General features: G+C 50.1%; 2 protein-coding genes across 2 annotated transcripts; one reads left to right on the top strand and one right to left on the bottom strand.

The window, feature by feature from the left end:
* Positions 1–282: 282 nt before the first annotated feature.
* Positions 283–3,569, top strand: EI90DRAFT_3034072 (uncharacterized protein). Its single transcript, XM_039058510.1, has 9 exons — positions 283–490; positions 547–2,132; positions 2,193–2,279; positions 2,335–2,430; positions 2,488–2,832; positions 2,891–2,914; positions 2,963–3,143; positions 3,194–3,260; positions 3,313–3,569. The coding sequence occupies exons 1-9, from the start codon at positions 307–309 to the stop codon at positions 3,383–3,385; spliced, it is 2,643 nt and encodes an 880-aa protein (XP_038922409.1). The 5' UTR covers positions 283–306; the 3' UTR covers positions 3,386–3,569.
* Positions 3,420–9,846, bottom strand: EI90DRAFT_3034071 (PLU-1-like protein-domain-containing protein). The gene is made up of 14 exons (XM_039058509.1): positions 9,336–9,846; positions 9,071–9,268; positions 8,540–9,002; positions 8,440–8,468; positions 8,320–8,386; positions 7,934–8,261; positions 7,686–7,866; positions 7,602–7,629; positions 7,301–7,548; positions 7,080–7,243; positions 5,348–7,028; positions 4,693–5,297; positions 4,405–4,637; positions 3,420–4,348 (listed from the first exon to the last, which is right to left on the bottom strand). Exons 1-14 carry the CDS (start codon positions 9,759–9,761, stop codon positions 3,597–3,599), a joined length of 5,403 nt encoding a protein of 1,800 aa, XP_038922408.1. The 5' UTR covers positions 9,762–9,846; the 3' UTR covers positions 3,420–3,596.
* Between the last annotated feature and the right edge of the window lie 11,030 nt (positions 9,847–20,876).

Raw genomic sequence — 20,876 nt, 5'->3', positions numbered from 1 at the left:
GCGGTCATAAGTGTCCCCAAGACCGGCAGCCGTGGCTCACATTTCCCTTGGAGAGACTGAACTACTCGCCGCTGTGCCCGGATCCAAGGAGTGTTACTAAGCCCATTTATACCAGTACGATGCGGCTTGTGGGGTCCATCCCACTTGTAAAGCTATCCCCTGTGATGCGATGTCTGTCGAGCCTGCACACAGATAGAATATGCTGTTTATGGCTACGCACTTCTCTTCTCAGCATGAGGCAAAGAACTAGGTTGGTGGCTGTTCTGTGTTCATTCGTGATTACGTCAGCCCAGTTTTTTTACCGACATGTCGCGACCAGACGATCGAGGACATTCGTCGTCGCCTCAGTCTATCAGGATAGACATGGACCACTCTCTCAGGAGGGAAGATGGTGGCCCCAGGCGGTCACCGACAATGATGAGGGCGTTTGATGATGAGGATGCTCGCGAGAGACAGAGGCAAATGGATGTGGACTCCGCTCTTCAGCTCTGTGTGTTATTTGTTATTCGTGTACTATTGGGCCTTTATATCCCTTCACTCGTTTAGCGCGATCACGAAGCACCACACTTCCCATTCCTGGCCAGCAGCAATCGCATTCTATTTTAAGCCATAGCTTGTCATCTGGTCCATCTCCAAACTCTCCACCTCTTCGGGGTGGCATGGGTCTGATGGACCACGACTTCCCCACCCTTTCGGAAGCGGAGGAGCGAGACATGCAGCTGGCTCGAGGTGGCAACGGGGGCATGGGTCCCTCACTCGCAGATTATCCATATCGTGATGAACCAGAAGCATCTGATATCAACCCAGATGTTATACATACTGACCCACTTGATGCCGAGCCTCCGCCGCATCTCGGTGGTCACTCAACTATCTTGCACCACGACCTCCGTGTCAACTTTCACGACCCGATGCTCGACCCGCCTCCAGTACGCCGCCGTAACACGTTGACGGTTCCATATAGCCCTCATGACCCCGTTATCGGAAGCTTGGGGACACATGACCCCCCTGCTGCTGGATACTCAAACAACTTATTAGAAGACCAATCATTTGAACACACCAATGCCGTGTCTCAAGACGTCACGTCGAGGCCGGAGGTGTTTCGCTATTCAGAAGCTACTGCATCCCACCACCAACTTTTGAGCACCAATCCGCCTGTCTATCAACCCGCCTATCGTTCGAATTTCGACTACTCCCTTATCGAGCGGTTCGCAGCCCAGGAACGAGCAGCTAGGAGTGCTGCAAGGGGCGTGAATGGAAGCGCGATGGGAGCGGAAATACGACGCCGACTAGCAGAATCAAGCGTTACAGCTCCTAAAGAGTCAGGGGATGATGCTTTTAGAGTTCAGAAAAACATGACTATTGCCGAAGGAGATCTCGTTGGAAACACTGGCGACAATATCGGCCAAGAGACTCCCGATGGTTTCCTAGTCAACTCATCCCCTGCCCTGGAGGAGGGATTTGTCCAGAAACGACAGCGGAAATTGAGTCAGTCGAACCCAAATCCTCGGCGGCAAGCGAAGCTGGCAATGTTCGAAGGAGGGGTCGGGCTTCCTCTGACTTCCCAGCCAACCCCTCCCTCTCACCTTGCCCCTGGCGGCGCCTCCCCGGGCACTTATGGTGTTTCAAGCGCCCGAGCGAACTTCTTTGGCCACTCCCATCGCTCTGGGACGGTTGACTCTGCCCACGATCGCCCTTACAGGTTTTCATTTTACTCCAATGCCATGGCTCAGACTATCCATGCACGAAGCTTAAGTGAGATCCCAGCAGAAGGACAATCGTTCGAAGATCTCTTCTTCGGGAGGTCGAACCAGGCCAATGTGCCCAGTGATCAAGAAACACCCTCATCTGGTGGTATTTCCACCGCCCTACATCCCAATGGAATGCCGAATAGTTTCAATGCTTCTATTTCCTCACACCCCACCCCCTTGAATGGACGACCTGTTCGCTCTGGGATGCCGGCGGAGGCGAGTCAACCAAAACCGAAAGAAGGATTGTTCTCAAAACATCCTGGTCGCACTGAGGGCCATTCATCCCCTGCTCCTGGTGGTGCGATAGATGATGACCAGGACCGTTATACATGGTGGTTGGATGTCCTTTCTCCTACCGACGATGAGATGAAGATGTTCAGTGGAGTACGTTTCGGGACCTCGAAGTATGATGTCGTTTTCCAACTGAACACAATGATTGATAAGGTTTTCAATATTCACCCTTTGACTACGGAAGATATTTTGATGGAGGAAGCTCGCGAGAAGATTGAGTTGTTCCGTAACTATTACTTTGTATGGATCTTGTTAACTTATCCGCAGTCAGTGTAGTCACGCTCACTCATCATAGGTATGCTTTCGTGGATTCGACCAAGACGTTTACAGCCCTACTCATCTGGAACCATTAAACATGTACATTGTCGTCTTCCGAGAAGGCGTGCTTTCTGTACGTTTTCCACTCCCCGTAACCCTCCCTGAGTGCTCACCCCGGCTGTGCGGCCAGTTCCATTTCAGACCCTCGCCTCATCCTCAAAGTGTCCGCCGGCGGATTAAACAACTGCGGGATTACATTAATGTAACCGCGGACTGGATCTCCTACGCTCTTATAGACGACATCACTGACGCTTTCGGACCACTCATTCAAAACATTGAATATGAAGTGGACAGTATCGACGAATTGGTATTGATCCTGAAAGATGCCGAGCAGACGGACATGTTACGGCGCATTGGAACGTGCCGAAAGAAAGTTATGGGTTTGTTGAGGTTGATGGGTAACAAAGCAGACGTTGTTAAAGGACTCGCCAAGAGATGCAACGAGAATTGGAGCGTGGCGCCGAAATCTGACATCGTGCGTGTTACATGTTATTATCGGCGTCCTGGTGTTGATGCTTATATCTTGCTCCCAGGGACTATATCTGTCGGACATTCAGGTATCTTTCTTTCCTCGGTTCTTGATCGTGGCTTATTAGGCTCAACAGGATCACTTGGTGACCATGACACAAAACTTGAACCATTATGAAAAAATCCTATCGCGTTCCCATTCCAACTATCTCGCCCAAATTTCCATCGAGATGACGGACGCTAATAACCAAATAAATGACGTGTTGTCAAAGCTAACGGCCCTTGGTACTGTTCTTATTCCGATGAATCTTATCACGGGTGGGTAGCGTCTGGTAGATCTCTGATTTAATAATTTCATGTTTCTACAGGCCTGTGGGGCATGAACGTCCACGTTCCAGGCCAGGATGTGGCAGTTGGTTACACTTGGTTCCTATCGTAAGTTTCACCGTCACGAAACCGATCCGACAAATCCTGAACTTCCCTGTAGCATCATAGGCGGTTTAGTTGGTTTCGGAATCATCGGATTCTTTGCTGCATCCAAGTTACTTGTGTCGCGGTAATCATTGCTGCTTGGTCTTGCTGACCTGACGAGTGTATTTACCGGTCCTCAGCTAAATCCTTTATTCTGACATTAGGCATATTGCAATACAAACATAGGCGATGTGTACACTAAATCCCTTGGTTCGACAGAATAATGTTGTTAGCAAAATTATATAAAGAAGAAAAACAGAGATTCAAAGAGTGAGAGAAGTGGGAACACTGTAACAGGGACTATGTGAGAAGTGCCTCAACAGCAACAGGACCCAGTCGTCTTATCTTCTGGGGCTGTTCGCTATTGGAAGGCCGAGAATTTGTATCGTCGTATTCGTCAACGTTGATGGGAGAGCCACGCCGTTCCAGTGTATTCCCGTTAACGGGCGGCGAATTAGGGGAATGGCTAACATCGTTCGGAGCCTTTCGTTTCCGACTGAGGTGCACGGGAGTGGAGACTTCACTGTTTCTGGTTCCAACATCGTCTGAATATTCTCTTTCTCGCTCGGGCGTTGTGGGAACAGCACGAGAGGCGCTCCGGATACTCGGTGAGCGATCGACGCTATGATTCGATGGCGGGGGGAGACTGTTTCGAAGGGCATCAATAGTGATTCGTGCAGATGATGGAGAAGGGGGTCTGATGCGTTCCGGAGATCTTGACAACGATGGATCGATCACATCTACATGTGCAACCGCCCCGTTGATAGGGTTCGGACTGTCTCCGAGAGAATCTATTGGGGAGCCCAAGTCTACTGGTCGATTCTTAGTGATAGCAGGTTTCTTTAGAGGAGGTCGGCCTGGTCTGGCGGCTTTTGATGACTGAGCTGACCCTTGGAAATCGGCGTTGTCATCTGACTGGAAGGTATAGGACATGAGATGAAGAATGATGACAGGTCGCATCGGATTTGGCGGAAGAAGGGTCTTTGTGGGCATAGTTTGCCGTCGCCACATGAACCAGCTGACAAAATCTACATATTCATTTGGCTGAAGGCCTTCAAAGAAAGTTGTATCAATGGCATGATACGGCGCCATAAGTATGTGGACTCACCGTCGTGCCGAATTCGCACCTCTCGCTCAGGGTACTCAGATCCCTTTGAAACGCAACATACTGGACAAATGAAAGGCAATACATTTATGGAAGAGCCTTGGACTACTACGCAGTTATGATGATACTTCCGACGACAATAATGACAATCTAGCGCTGGGTTCCTCGGAGAGCTTTCGTATTCCCCTTCGCATACGCACTGGCAGCCATCAACGCCTGGTGTTGCAATCTCACACCTGGGAGCAACGCGGATAAACAACGACACTGCGAGTGTATGGACTTTGGACATACCGGAACGAGAGCAGAGGTTGTCTTGGCTCAACTCTGTTTGGGCGTGCCATCTGCCATCGGTTCTTGTCATGCGTTGTCGACGATGAAAGTGTTCGGATTGGCGTGCCGATAGGCATGACTCCGTGAGGTGACATGTCGGGCACGGGACCACCATACGGCGAGTCGCGCGGTGATGTGTAGGAGGAATGAGTGGCTGGTCTGGACGCATGATTGTCCAAAGTTGATTTCCCAGCCAAGGAGCGGTGAAGAACAGCTAATTCTGCACCGTAGTTTGATTTGGGCTTGTTGACATTGATCCGGAATCGAATGACATAAAGTTTCCGCATGATATGACGGATTTGGGGAATAACTTTGGTCGTGTCAGCAGCAGAAACCGGTCTAATTTGGCGCAGGAAAGCATCAATGTTCTTGGCAAATCTGGTGCAGCTTGTGATTATTGCATTGAGGAGTTGATGATAAGCGGAATAATGTTTTGAGAGTTCGGGCGCGGCCTTCGCGATAACGAGAAGATCTTGCAATGAAAAATTACGCATCTGATTTGTTTGACCGTCCCAATGCTGAACATCACAGAAGGGACACGACCCCGTCATGCATACCGAATGAAACTAAGAAAAACGTTATTAACGCAGCAGATCTGACAATATACACTTCGAACCTTTGCCCCACATGAATCACATTGGACGGCGCTGGGAGCATCGGGGCCAGAGCTTATTCGAACCGGGTCAGTGCAGATGCATGTGCAGTCAGGTCCGGGGATATCTTCATCGAATGTTCGAGTCTCAGAAATGACATCCTGAAGGACTTGAAATGCCTCCCTGAATGTTTCGATCGAATTTGAAGGGAACGCAGATACAGGTCTGTACCAGGGATGCGACCGCAACCACGACTCGTGTGCAGCGAAGCTTTCATCTACGAGAGTGAATGCCTCGATGTTCATCATTGAAAGGTCCTGGCGTATCTCCGTTCGCCAAGCCAACAAATCGTCAAGCAAACTCTCCAAAGGATGGCCGTCTGTGCCAGTATAGGTGCCTTGTGCTATTGCTTGATAAAGCTCAGAAAACACCTTAGCACGATTGGCAACAGCCCGGAGCTCTTCGACGGAAGGAATGGCGAAATCCCCTGACTTTTCAATAAGGGAAAGTGCTTCCTCTGGTGTAGTCCTTCGATCACGAACAGTTGATAGCATTGCCTTAGCCTGACGTTCATACTCCTTCGCACGGGACCAAATAGCCGTCATTGTTTTACAAGTCTTCGTCACAGTGGGAGTCCCAGGAGGAGGCACAGCGATCTTGGCGAGTTCCTGAATCGGCATAGGCCGTCGAGCAAGAAGATTGGCTGCATCTTGCTTCCACTGACGACCGAGCGTCTGCTTCTTTTCGAGCTCAACATAATAATCGTGGTGGGGTTCCATGTTGTTGGCACGCGCGCGTCCCAGTAACTCCTCAACGTAGTCGAGAGTAAGTGTATTATCATCAACCTCGTCAAGTTCGCGAAGGAGTTGCAAGAAGGAAACGGCAGCTTCCAGGTCTGCTAACTCGGGCACCTTCATTGGCATAGATTTGCAGTCGCTTAGCATGACTTCAAATTCCTCGATCTTGCGGTCCTTCTCAGGAAGAGCCAGGGCAGCAGAGACCCTCGCTCGGAGATCCTCGACTTCCTGGATGATGTTAGCCAACTGGGAACGTTCTGGGCAATCGAATCCGAGAGTATCTGCTTCCTTGAGCAAATCGTATGCGTCCGATATCACGAATGCGGGCTCCGGCGTGGGGTCAGGGGCAGGGGGGTCAGGGCCGCGACTCTTCCTCGCGCGCTTCCGTGGTATGGACTTCTTGGCGATGAATTGCGAAGCAAGGGAAACCCATGCATTGGCACGGTTGACAAAGTTTTGCAGATTGTACAAATCTTGTTGAGGCAAGCCAGTTGATTCGGCCTCCTGAAGCAGAGCCTTCAAGGTCCGCAACGACGGTTGTGGCGTTTCCTCCAAGGCGAGATGAAGTCTTCCAACCCAACTTTGGGGGAGATCACGCTTTTTCTTGATCTGCCCGAGAGTTTCACGCAACTCCTCGTCCGTGAAGCGGGTCCGTAGCGTAGTTTTACGAAGCAGGGGATCGATGCATATGCAGAAGGACTTCGCATGGTCCAAGCAGGCCACCAACGTCGAACAAGTGCAAGTGACTTGGGACAAGTAACAAAATGATTTGCAGATGGAACACTGGTACTGCTCCTCAGGCTTGTCATGAGGATCGTAGACTTCATCTGAACCGACAACTAATTCGCGAACCACCTTCCGAAGCTTGAGTTCACGATCAGTCATGGCCTGCAAGCTATCGTGGACCCTAAAACACTAAATTAGAACACCTCAGCAACACGTCTCACAATAGACATACCAAGTAGCGCTCTTGACGGTATCCGAGTATTGGGTGATAGTCAGCAGGAGCTCATCGTGGGAGAACACCGGGACTTTCTGGTGCTCCCGATAGCGTCGTGCACATGCATACCCAAAAGGAAGCCAAGCAGGAAGCGCAAAATTAACAGCTTCATTGAAATTGAACTGGGAAGTAGTTCGGAACGGGTCAGAACTACTCAATAATAGAAACCGGGTGCTTACCCCGTGATTGAATCCAGCATGATAAGCCTGGGGAAAGGTGATAACAAATTCTCCTGGCCGCTGATTAACCGCGCACACGCGAACTCCAGCTTCCCGTATACGCTCCGGGTGCATCAAAGTGACCAACTGGAAAAGCAGATCCGGCTGAGCTTCGAAAAGATCTGGAGCCTCTTTCTTAATAGCGGTCTCAAACTTCTCAGCGTCCTCTGCGGGTATGCCATACCACGTTTTCGTTTCACCCCAATGCACTGGAGTGAACCAAGTTAGTGATTCATCAATGATGTCAACAGCGGGCCCATACTATAGTTGATGCTGTAGGTATAGTGATCCTACAAAAAAGCCTGTGAATGACAACCTCGGGCCTGGATCTCGCACGTCACCATACCTCGTTATGCCAACAGAAAGTCGAGAACAACATCCCAACATAAGTCCACGGAACTGTCATACCGGAAATGTCTGACTTGATGTAACGAAGAAGGGAGTCAGGAAGGATTGGGATGTTGTTGAGGTTCCATGGGTCACGACTGTAAGGATTTAGCGGATGGGTCTCCATCGTTGGCATGGCACTATGAAGGAATAACTCGATTAAATAACTCGATTAAATTCCTCGAATAAATGGTGAAATGAGCACACCTCCCATGCGTTGTCGAGTGAACGTCGGCGCCATATTCGACTTCGACTGTATGTTTCGGTGACTCGACCAATCTCCAAAATTCGAGTTCTACATCTCGTTCCGAGACGCCATCTTCGGCTGTGACCTCCCCTGAGCCCCCAGAAACTGCAGACTTATGTTTTTCAAACCACTTTTTGCGGAAGCCGCTAGCACGAGCTTGGAAACTCAAGAGGCTGTGATCTTCGCCTTCGTCGAAACCATAATCAGTGTCGAAAACGCAGGAATGGCAATACCATTGTCCCTTGGGGATGGCTGCTAAAGGTGGGTCCAAGCAATATGTATGAAAACCTATTGTTTATCAAAGCGCATGAGCAGGGGAAGTAGATACCAGGAAAGGCTGGCGTACCACGCTCGCAGCCATCACAAAGGAGCATTTTTTCGTCATTGTCCAAACCTTTGCACACTTCGCAATACTGATGGAAATATTAGTGGACTGGAAATTAGAAAGGTGCATGTAAGCGCATACATCGCCAAAAGGTAGTTCAACAGTGTCTTCTGCGGAGAAAGGGCATTGTATCAAAACTTATGGCCTGAAATATATCCAAAACAAATCAGATGCATCACACCTAGTTTCGAGATTACCGATGCGGAAGATGGCACACTTGACAATTCCGATGATGGTTGTGGCGTGAGAGGTGGTGTGTTGCTCTTCCGACCGTTGACTTGCGCTTTGGGGGATGAGAGGCCATCCGCAGGCATAGGACTGAGGGACTTGGAGCCCGCACTAACCGGTCCACTGTCTGGGCCATTTTGGCCACGGGGGGGAGTTGTAGACGTACTGCCATACTTGGCACCCATTCGAGAGGTCACAGGAGGCTGAGAAACATTCCGTGCGCTCCTAGTAGAATATTTAGATGCCTCTTGGTTGCCATTCGTTCCAGGAAGAGCAGTGCCTCGAACTTGGGAGACAAAAGTGTCGAAGGGATGGATGATTCTTGAGAAAGCGTTTTTGAGCTGAGTCGTGACGCCTACGAGACCATCATATCCCATAACACGGCTTATATCACCCCAAAGACGGTTACGATTGACCTGGGATCGGGAGGTTGTCGAAGGTTGTCAAGCGAGACATCGAGGGCGTAAGCGCTGTAAAAACTCACATGTTCAAATCCTCCACGCTTATGCACTTCCTTCCGCAAGACCCATAAGTCAAGAGGCTTATGAGATATAGTGGGAACAGTTGGGCGAATGCTGGTTCGTTCATGAAACCGATACAATTGTTCGAGGAAATTGATCTTGGCACGAGATGATGCCTCAATCGAGTTCAAACGCTGTACACGCGTCTTGAAGCGGAAGGTCTGATGACACGATCAACAAGTTTTCAGCCGCTTTGGCCCAGAAATGGTCGAAAAAAATGAGCCTCACTGTCGTATCAGTGACAAACGGCATCTTCCAGTCATTAGGGGGGATGATCTTCACAATGCCACACTTTTGTGCCTCTTCAGAGATAGATGAAATGTATGCTAACGGATCCCTGAACTGTTCGAGGGTTGGGAAATATGCTGGAGCATCTTCCAGGCCGAATGCTCGAGGCGGTCCGGGTTTAGCTGGATCGACCAGTGGCGTCGTTCTAACGGTGGCAAAGTCGAGCGGTGGGCTTATTACTTGCTGCTTCTTTGCCATGTCCGGTTTGGAAGGGCGGGCTTGAGCAGAAGTGGTTGAGGTTGAGAGTGGAGGCGATGAAGCACGCATCAAGGCGGCCAACGCGTCAGATTTAGATTTCCGCGGAGCGCGCTTCCCGCTGGTGGTAGAGTCGGCCTGAAGGGTAGTCTTCGAAGGCTCATGACTCATCCTGTTCCCCGAAGGAGCCGGCGACTTGGGCCGAGGAAGGGCTCCTGGCGCAGGAATTTCTAGTGCGGACGTGAATGTGGCCGTGGATCCATGGTGTTCGCCTGAGTCAGAAATGGCATTATTACCCCGGGCAACCGCTCTCCGGAGTTCCCTCTTTGAGCCTGGTATGAGTGCGTTCATGGAGGAAGGAATTGGGTTACAAGTGCATTCGAAGACTGGCAGCTACAGAGTTTACATCCGATGGGCCGTTTCCCTCCCGCCCTATCTCTCCCTATTCAGTCCCTCCCAGATGCCCTCCTAGCTCTCCGCTGTCTTATATGCCCTGCACTTTCAGGGGTTCGTCCCAGCTTACCTACAGGTTTTTCGCTTACCAAGAACCGTGCACGTTCTTATTTCCCATCACGCTCAGCCAGTCCAATTCAATCTGTTGACAGCTAGCGCTTGCCTTCACTCCTCCTAGTGCCTGTTGAGGGGCATTGGGCTCCTGTGGAAGGGGTCAATCAATATGTCTGTCTTTGTACTCTTTAATCCCTTCTCGGGGGTGCCGTGCTCTCCATGGGGATTCATCTGAGCCCCTGCGTGTGCAATTCTTTTTTTTCAGTCTATCAAGCTCTCCGCATCCTAGCACTCGTTTCAATCGCCCAGAAAGCTCCCCTCTCGGACGGCCAATCTTCCCTAGTTATCAGAAACGAAGTGCCCCGTCTTCTTCGAAGTGTGAGACCTCTTGCCTCAGATCATTTGATCCGCCGCTTTCGCACACCAGTTCTGACTCGATTTTCGGAACGCCCGAGTCGTCAAGACAGCACCGTTCATATCCACCATTGAAGGCCTATGGGCCACGCCGTTGGTTGGGCCTCCAAGGCTAGCGTGGCCCGGCGCCTAGTCACCAGTGCTCGGGTTAGCGACCCAATCCGTGATCTAGTCGCATTCACCCCGAAATTCGTTCCCAATATGAATATGCACATCTAAGGTGATAGTCCAACTATAGACTTAGAAGGGGCATTGGCCAAGGTTGCTTTCCTCCCGTTCTTCTGATACGCGACACCTCAATTCACACATCAGTCTATCTATCAATCATTTCCAGTTCTCCCACTTCGACTATGTAGACCGGATGCCTTCGGGGAGATTTGTTAGAAGCAATCAACACCCGAGCGATAAGGTGGGTCGGATTTCGGAAGATACCTCACATTCGTCTTTCCACATTCTCTTTCCGAGACCCCTTGCACCACGGACACCCAGGTAGAAGGCCTCGTTAGGTACCCAAATTGAACTTTCGATCTCCGGCCTAACAGGCCTAAATGCATATGAACGTTCTAAGGCTCGTTGAACTTTCTCTTTTGTATTGATTTGAACATGTAAAACGTTCATCACGAACATTTAGAACGTTCTCTGACTGTATAGAACGTTCAGCAATGCCATAGAATGTTTTATACTACCTGAGGGATGCCCTAACCGTCCACATACTCATGGAGATCGTCCTCCGCATCGTCAGCGTTGTCTAAATCACATTATTATTGGCTATGGTACGCAAACGTATATACATGAATAGAAGTAATGCGCAATATATGACAATCGGTGCACGCGCAACCGTGAAAGTGTAGAGTATTTGGTGCTACGTGATAGACAGCAGCTAACGGAATTTATCTCGAAGGTTAAAAAGTCGAAATTTCGAAGAGGAAAGAGTGAACGGGATATGATAAAGGGTATGCGGATCAGGAGCCTTGTGAGGGATTATGAACTTCCGCAGAGAAATCAAGACCTGAGACTAGCACACCTTGGGGATTGGACGGGGATGGCATTATGAAGGTGGCATCTTGGGGATTGGACACAGACGGCGTCATGAAAGTAGCACCTTGGGTATGAGACACAGACGGCATCATGCAAGTAGAATCATACCCATGGTGTGCAAACGGAGACCAGCCATTATTAAATCCCATTCCGTGGCTAACAAAGGGCACCACCCCAGAAGGACCGAGATATGGATGTACCCCTCCTGCAGCTGAATTCCCTTGCAGCGCAGGACCTGGAAGTGACTGCCCCATTACTTGGTAATGATGTGGGCCTACCGACCCAGTGGGCGGCTGCCAGTCCATATCGACAGAGATGGGATTGGGGGGGGTTGTCGGAGTGCTGGGTGTTGCCAGCCTGGCCCGTTTCTTCATCAGGGCAGGCTGTTTCCCGGCAGCGCGTCGGCGAGGGTTAGGAGGTGGGGTGGAGTCCTCGACATGACCATGACTGTCATTGTCACTTGCATCCTCTCGTTTGCCTAAAGATGGGTCCTTCGCTTCTTTGAAAGAAATCAGGACACGGCCTGTAGTGCTGATGATAATCCCGTCGTCGTCGCCGTACTCGCTGCGGTTGAACGCTCGAAGAGTGGGCCTGACATCGGCATTTTCATGGAAAAATGCATTCCAAATGACCCGCCACTGTGCTGTGCCAACATTACTGACATCCTGGTCCCAGAACAGCGATTTCCAGTCTAAGCTATCTGGCCAGTTAATGAGAGCAACGTCTGCTGACTGAAATTTTTGAGGAAGTTTCTTCCAGTCAATGCGCCTGCAATTCTCGGCATAGAGAGACCTCCGTTTCATCATTTGCATAAGATAGTCTGAGCACACCGATCGATAGTCTTGCTTTTTCGTGGGTTCAGGAGGTTGGTGGTTCTTCCCGTTCGGGGCACGAGCGCCACCGCGGCCAATCATGGCATTAACATTCATAGCGATTTGATGAAGGGCAACCTTGAAGTCAGGCATGATGCCTTTCAGGTAGTTCGTCAACGTCGGAGTACCACAATAGATTTTGTCCAGCTGATGGGGCATGGGCTCGCTGCTGCCAGAAACCAGGATGATGGCACAATGCAAACCAACCGCTGTGGCAGCATTGACTTCCTCAACAAGTCGCTTCGACCAAGTTTTCATGACTCGTTTTTGAACTTGACCGGCACTACCAGTGAGTCCGTCCATGAACTGGAGCTTGCTTTCCTCATGTCGAAACACAAGGTTACGGGAGTATTTTGTCCATTCCGATGAATCTTCGCCACCGTGGCTCTCAACAAGGGCTTGGTAAGCAGGCCTGACTACTGTCCTCGTATATTCAGCAGCAGAGATACTGTCGGGATCCGGATTTGGGTGCGAATCAAGGTAGGAAGCTTGGAAAGCATTCCACACATTCCCGCGGCTTCGATGCTGCTTCTGCGTAAGGATGAGATTGACAAGAGCGAGGATGGAATCGAATGTCCGATTTTTGGACTTCGCAAATGCATCAATCTCCCTCAGGAAGCCCTGGGTAATCCCTTCAAGCTCCGCCTTTTCCGATTTGTTGAGTCGACCACCTTTTAGCTTCGCACTGAAATCATCATCTATGCCGATGGTTCCCAAATCCGCTTCGTCATGCTCACTCAAGGCATGAAGATCGCCCTTGTCAGAGGGGTTCAAATCACTGACGAGATTGAGAGTCTCGGAGGGATTGCCGGTATATGTGGCTGGCACGTCGATTGTACTGCGGGTGGGGGACGACAGAGTCTCATCATTGATGCCGCAGGCTACCATGTTGCCGTTGGGAGGCAGAGATGTATGGACGTCGCAATGGGTATCCTTTGTAACATCACCGGCCCCACTCTGGGCAGACGATGGTGGAGTGGGACAGTTGGCAGAAATTTCAGACGGCAGAGTGCCACTGCCACTGCTGTGACTGGGGGACGACGACATAGCGACATTGATGCCATGGGGTACCGCGGCAGGTGAGTGCATGATACTTCCATCGCTGCATGCGGCTGCTGCAGTGCGGGAGGATGGCTGCGCTCTGCCAGGAAGTGTCAAGGTCGGTGTGGGTTGTACAACAGCGTCCAACGACACTGTCGTCACAGCACTGGCAGAGAGTTGGATTTCATTGCTGGTACCAGGTTGGACATCACCACCGTCAGCTGGAGGGACGGTAATAGACGAAAGCGTAGACGAAAGCTGGGTGGTCGAAGTTTGGTTGGTGCCATCAATATCTTTGCCTACGACGACATCACACCCTGCAGCACCCGCTATGGCAGTACGACGATTTGAGGTGTTTGTCTTCTTCGACCCTCTCTTGCGGCCAGTAGCTTTGGCGCGCACGCGGGCGGATCGACGAACCGGTGGAGCAGGATCAGAGGCTGAAGTTTGGCCCCTTCGCAGTATGAGTTTAAGGCCAGAATTCGACGATGCCATCAGAAGGGCAGCGAGCACGAAGCCAAGGCAATCAATATGAATGTGTGGGCAGATAAAGCGAAGATAAATCGAATAACAGGCAGTGAACGTGTGGTGGATGAAGCGAAATCGCTCTCGTTGGGTCGCAAAATGATTCTCGTCCAGGCGCAATATTATTAGGCAGGCAGTCCAAAGCTCTGGCGATCTATGAGTGGGCAGAAATAGCGGTCAATATCTCCGTCTTCGTTGCATTCTCTTGACGTACATTTGGGAACAAGACCGTTGTCGTTGGCGAGAAACTGAGTTAAATTGAGCAGGTGAAGGCGCTTTCGTTGTTTAACGAAGCTGCTTCACTAGCCAGGAACTAAGTTAATCTGGGCAATCCAGAGACCTTATCAATCTACAAGCAGATAGGAACGGCAATCAATAGACCAATCCTGTTTGTATTCTGCCCGTTCGAGACAATATGGTGACTTCGAACAACGTTTCATGTGATTGATATAAACAAAGTGCAACAAATATAAACATAGTCATACTCCACATGAACAAACGGGGGAACAGGAGAGGGGATGTGCGGGGGCGAAAGTAGGGAAGGGCAAAGGAGAACATTATGACTGGATAGGCTTGTAATACAGCCCTTGATTTACATTCAGTTCAACTGTCACCATCCATTTCCCACTTCTCGTATATGACAAGGTTTCAAATCTCTCCTCAACCATTGCCTTATTGCGAGCCTCGGCGTGCATGGATCCAAAAATCCTTCGAGAAATCAGGCGCAGGACAAGATCCGCATCTCCTTCACTTGGCCATATCTTAAAGCCACTAAAGTATGGCTTTAGAGTGTCTCGGCTTTTGTGAACAGCGACCCAAGCTTGCACGATGAGCAAAAACCGTCTCCGGCTTCGTGCAGATACCTTGTTTTTTAAAAGGGTGTCTTTCTGATTCAGGAAGTCCTTTATTGTGTCTGTCATGAAGGAAAGGCGTACCATGGTACGCAGGGGTGGTGGATCTGGGGACGATGATACGAAGGGGGGAAAGTGCTTATAATCCAGAAGAGTTTCTGCGATGTTATCGCGGGTGAGACGGGGTGGTGCAAAAGAGGGATCAAGCCATGCATCAAGTTCTGTTGATGAGCGGGCTTCTTCATAGGCAATAGCGACATATTGAAGCTCGATACGGGAATAGAAAGGAGCTAGTGTGTGATGCACCTCATGTTGCTGCATAAGGGCTTTCCCCGGGATCATTGCCCAAGAATCCGGATCTGGATGATTGTTTAGGACTTGCAGCAGTGCCTGAGCTTTTCTACGGCACTTGAGCAGCAAAGAAACGTGCAACTTGCCACCAACAGAGACCTTCGAGGCAGGACGGGAAGCGCAGACACCCCAACAACGAAAGCTGTCGACCCACAATAACGGCCAATCAGCATCCTTCTGATAGTCATCCATGTCTAGGGGCACAAGGAGTTCAAACCACAGGTCCCTGGGAACAGGTTTGAAGTCAATAACGCTGGGAATGTCCGTCGATCCAGAAGTTGAAGGGGGATCATCAGCGTGTGTCAAGTTGGGGCCGGAGTCCCCACCGACGTGGAGGTCGTCAGCACCAGTGCCCGAAAGAACAGAGGCTGCTGACATCGGACGCTTTTGCGGGATGATGTTGAGCGGGCCCGATAGCGAACCGCCCTCGCGCAAGATGAGCTGTGAAGTGGATAACCGTGACCATGAAGACGGTCTTGGTTGGGTTGGGGAAGGGCATGGAGCGGGAAGCGGCGATGAGGTAGGCGCCAGCGAAGAGGGAGGTAACGGCAGAGAGGGAGGCGCCAGCGAAGGGGGAGATGGTGGCAGAGAGGAAGGCAGCGGTAAAGAGGGAGGCGGCGGCATTGGTGGTGACGTGGGTTTCTCGAAACATCCACTTACGCATTCAAGGTAAGCCTTCGAACGTTCAACTCGTTCAAGACGAGCACGCACACTAAGCCGTGCTGGGTCACGCCACTTCCAGCGCAGGTATCGGAGAAGAGGAGATGCATTTTTCTCCTTTATGCCACTAACAGAAAGCTCCTTTTGGATGGTCTCCCGTGCACTTGCATCTCCACAGTAAGCAAGAGCTACCAAGATGGCACCCTGCTCACAATACTGACCAAAGAAGTTGGAGTCAGTGATACGTTGAAGTTCTCGATCATCAATATCGCCATTAACGGCGATCTCTAAGAACTGAAAGGAAGGTTCGTCGCCGAATGTGAGGACATGACTTGGTGTCTCCTTTCCCAGAATTCCTGGTGAGTTGGATTTTGGTACAAATGAGGGGGAAAAGCAGGCTGGAAAGTGGTCCTCGATAATGTTAAGCATGCCATCGCGAATCGAAAACACTTTGTTGGAGTAAACGTCACCATCAAAAAATTGTTGTGGCAGCTTGAGCGTGATGAGACTCTCCTCCCATTGTTCCCAATTAGGCTGCCTGACCCGCCATACCCGAGGGCGATACAACCCCCGCGTATTGTTAAGACGAGTTGACACGCGAAGGAATTCCACGAAGCGGAGACCCTCTCGTTCGGCAGCAATAAGCGACAAGGCGATGGGATCATTGTCAGTGCGGTCGTCATTGTCAGAGGGTTTCTCCAATGTAATGGAGCTGCCGTACTGGCGAACTATGAAGATGGGAACACCGTGTCGGTGGAGAGTTTGGACGTCACTGGACTGAAGGGTTTGGCTTTCGTCGTCGTTGGGCTTAAGTACAAATGTAGTGCCAATGAGGGAGGTGTCGACAGGGATACAAGGCGGTGAGCAGCCCAGCTGCTTTGCAGCAAAGTCAATGCAGTGGAACATGGCGTAGTTTGTCCACGCAAGCATTTCGAGCCCTCGGCGAAATGAGGTGAGAATCGAGAAGGGAATGTGCGGAAGGGAGCAAAGCTTCCGGTTCAAATACGTCGAGGGGAGTGTGGATCCATCGAATTGAAAAGGGATTGGGACTTTCCATTTTTTGATTATTTTCCCCCACTGATGAAAACTACTCTCTGTCTGTCTCAAGAAATACATGATGTCTGATAGTTGTTCGCTATCAAAAACGATACCGCGCATTGTGGGGCCAAACCCAGGGAAGCCATCACAGCGCTCGCCTTCACGAAAGCTTAACTCCTCCCACCTATGGTCCAATTTTTCATTCAAGCGGCAATGTGGGAGATATGGAAGGTATGGGCGCTGCAAATCGAAAACGATAGGATACCGTGTGTAATCCCAATGATGATCAAATAGGAATGTGTCAGCAGCAGTGAATGCAGGAGGGGGGATATTTTGAGAAGGGGTTTCGTTGGTTGGCTGTCCCAGGAACTCGTATTTATGCGCTCGAGGGCTATTTGAGGCCAACAGCGACCATGAAAACCGGTGGTAAACCCTGCGTCGATTTGTGGCTGTAGTAAGGGGAATGGGGGGGTGAGCCGCCAAGCTAGAACTGGGGGAAGAAGAACATACCTTTAGGATATCGTCGTATGTGGCGTTGATTGAGCAGCTTTTGATTACTCAACGCAATGTCAAATGGCAAGTCACCATTTACGTCGACAAATCGCAACAATCTATAATCCCATTCTACTGGAGTTATGGGGGTAGATGACCGTTCATTCATAAACGATTCATCAAGCAACCACTGCAACCACTCCGACAAGCCATTGGAAGCATGACCCTGTGTCACTTCATCATGATGAAGGTTGACAGATGCCATATTGCGTAGCCGAGCGAGCGAGCCTTCCGCAAGATGACCAAGCGACACCTCAGCTGGCTGAGGATTGGCATTGACCACATGATGCGGATCGAGGCCGCGAGTCGGACGATGGGTTGTGTGACTAGTCATCTTCCTCACGAGTCAATCTACGTGTAAACAGTAATAGAATATCAGGGCTGTGCGCGCTATGGCCCTAATCATCCTAATTGTGAGAATGCTTACTGGAAACAAGACTGTGAGGGGACGCGCCAGAGTGGAGTGTGATCCAGCAACAACCGCAGAAACATGTGACCTGCCACCGGTTTGGAGTTGGCTGAATTTAAATCTATAGAATCCAGATTAGATTAACCTCAGTCCCGTTGTTCACGATGTGAAAACCAAAATTTCTCGCTTTATAAGAAAGGCGCTTTGAACAGCGTGGTAGCGAAGAAACCACAAATGGAAGACGAAGCCGTAACAACAACACCAAGTTACGTTGACACGAGGCCGCGCCCGGATTGATAATGATGGAAAATACACACCGCTCCGTGCAACAGTGCAAACCTGGGTAGCATCTATTGTTGAAGTGCACATTCATGACCGAAGGTCGCCAGATAACGATGCGGTTGAGCAACGGAAAAGAAATGACAGGAACAAACTCCAAAGATAAAATTGTCGATACAAACACATGTAAATACATATCTTCCTATCATCCATCTAATTCCGCACTGAGTGTTGTCCTGATGGCATCCGTGTGTTGTCACGACTTGTTCATCCAACACGCACTCACGATTAATGGGAATTGGATGTGGTGCCGCTGCCTCGGCAACGAGAGGAGATTGAACAGGTTCCCACGGCATCAAGGCTGCCAGACCCAACCCCAACCTTGTTTCTTTACAGTAAATGTAACATAACTTGTGTGCAACGGGCGACTCGGAACGATAGAATAACGTGGCGACGACCCCGACAAACGTCGAAGCCTCTTGAATTTTTGAGCGACCGAGAAAATCAGAGAAAAAACAAACTAAACACATACGAAAAACATCAGCATAAGAAAGACCATAACTGGGTATACCGTACGCGAGGTCAACTGTGTGCGGCGGACACGAAGGAAGCCTGGTGCTAGAACCCGAGGCACACAAGTCTTATTTAATCTCGTACCCTCCATTAAATCCCAATTAATATCTCCCTTACAGTAAAATCAATTATCCAATTATCGCGAGGATGGCACTGATTAGTCAGGTGATGGATCGAGGAATTGTGCAAGAAATATCTCACCACTTGCCTCACAGCAACATTACCACCGATCGATTCATCGAAGCCAATGGCATTTCTACAGAATTTCCAAGGGGAGCAAGTTGTTGTTATTCCTCCCAGTCTCTCGGATTCCTATGATTTCCGTTGTGATTGTGGCTATCAGAGTATGGCATCTCCTCGAGCTTCTTATTGATATCAATCTAACTCATCTTCAGTGCTGAAATATTGCGGCCGAAAAAAGTTGGAAGGCTACTGGTTCTGGAAATGTCCCCGAGTGAATGGGGGCCAAAGGTGCACCATTTTTCGTTAGTATAGTCTATACAGTCCGAAAACAATGAGTGACTCATACAATATTCACAGTACGCGGAAATCAAATATCAAGGGATGACTTCCGTCAGCGTAGAATGAGAGGACCACCGTGTCCCGGGCAAGTGGCTGGATCTATTCACTCAAAGCCTATCATTGATGCTGATGTGTTACAGCCTTGAAGCATCCGATCTTCAAGCGAGGTCCTTTAGATTCGCACGAAACAACGATGCTGCCAGCGATAACATATTGAGTCAAAGAAGGTAATGTCAATTTGTATTCGCACCGTCTCTTATTCATCGCTCAGAAGGCAACCGCCATTTAGCGGAGGCGATACCCAACCAGCGGCACAAGCTCCAATGTAAGTACAATTTAATGTATTCGGAACTGTCTGATCAACATCTCCCAGGAGTCAGCCACCAGTTCAAAGGGCGGCGGGGTCCTTATCCCTTCCAACCCACGCGGCAGATGCTTCATCGAGGAACTTAATGACTGCTCGCATTATTCAATTGGAGGCCCGAATCCGCGAGCATGAAGCTGCTGCGCAACTCTCCTCCATTGAGTTGGACGCTTTTGAGTCCGAGGTCAATGAATTACATGTGCAGAACCAGGAGCTACGAGCAATGAACGAGGAGCTACAAAGAAAACTGGATCGTACCCTCACCACTTTACGTGGTGTCATTGAGACGCTTGCCTTGTAACTTGTTGCCTTATGTTTGTTCCGACCCACTTCAATTGAATCTAGTCTTGTGACGGCGTTCCGCCATCGTTCTGCCATTACACTTCCGCTCGTCCTAACCGTTTCGCCGCCCCTACGTTCCCTCACATTCGTGGAGTCCTCTTCAAAGCATTTGCATTGGAGACAACCCACGATTACACCTCTTTAGTTCCACGTCCTCCCTGACCTTAAACTGCGTTGTGCCTGTTGTCGCTTCACCTGAGTCCGTTGGTTTTTCGTCGGTGTCCTCTTCAAAGCCCCTGCATTGGAGACAGTTCACGATTGCACTCCCTCGGCTCCACCTCCATCCTAACCTCACGTTGTGACTTAATTTCTCGCGTGCTGCCCTGCCCCTGAGTGCATTGATCTTATTCGTTGGTGCCCTCCTCAAGGATTTTTCTTTGGGGATAACCCTTCGAGCTTGCTCCTTCGGCGCTGCACACCTCAGAGGATCGCTGGGACTCTTACTTCACTCCATCATCATTGCCTCTGGGACTTGTCCCTTGTTTTCATCGTCGGTGTCTGTGACAAGCACCACCGAGCGATCTAGCCCATCGGTCCATTGGTCCAACACCCACCGTGGTTCATACGACGCCTTTATTATTCACAATACCCTCCTTTATCCTGATCACCACATCGTTACAACATTATGGCAGGAACTCTACGCAGTCTTAAAAAGTCGCTCAAAGCATCGGAAAGGTATTATGCAAGAAAGCAATCTGATGGTGGGACGTTGCAGAATGAAGGGTCAAGTACCGGTTTCCTGAAGGAGCTGAGCAGCGTCCCTGGGATTGTGCCATCTCTTCGCCGATCACAGAAGCCAGGGGCCAACAACGTGGAGGCTCCTATCCACATTCCCGCCAATGACCACAATGATGAACATGTGCCGCCGCCCAACCCACCCGAAGAGTTCGAGTTGCCTTTCTCCTCCCCACCTACTCCATATATAGGAACCATCCCTATTGGCCTCGA

This window comes from Cantharellus anzutake, assembly GCF_015039405.1.
Source record: "Cantharellus anzutake strain C23 chromosome Unknown EI90scaffold_4, whole genome shotgun sequence".
NCBI lineage: Eukaryota > Fungi > Basidiomycota > Agaricomycetes > Cantharellales > Hydnaceae > Cantharellus > Cantharellus anzutake.
Note: the sequence above shows the minus strand (reverse complement) of the source record. Positions and strands in the feature narration are given on the sequence as shown.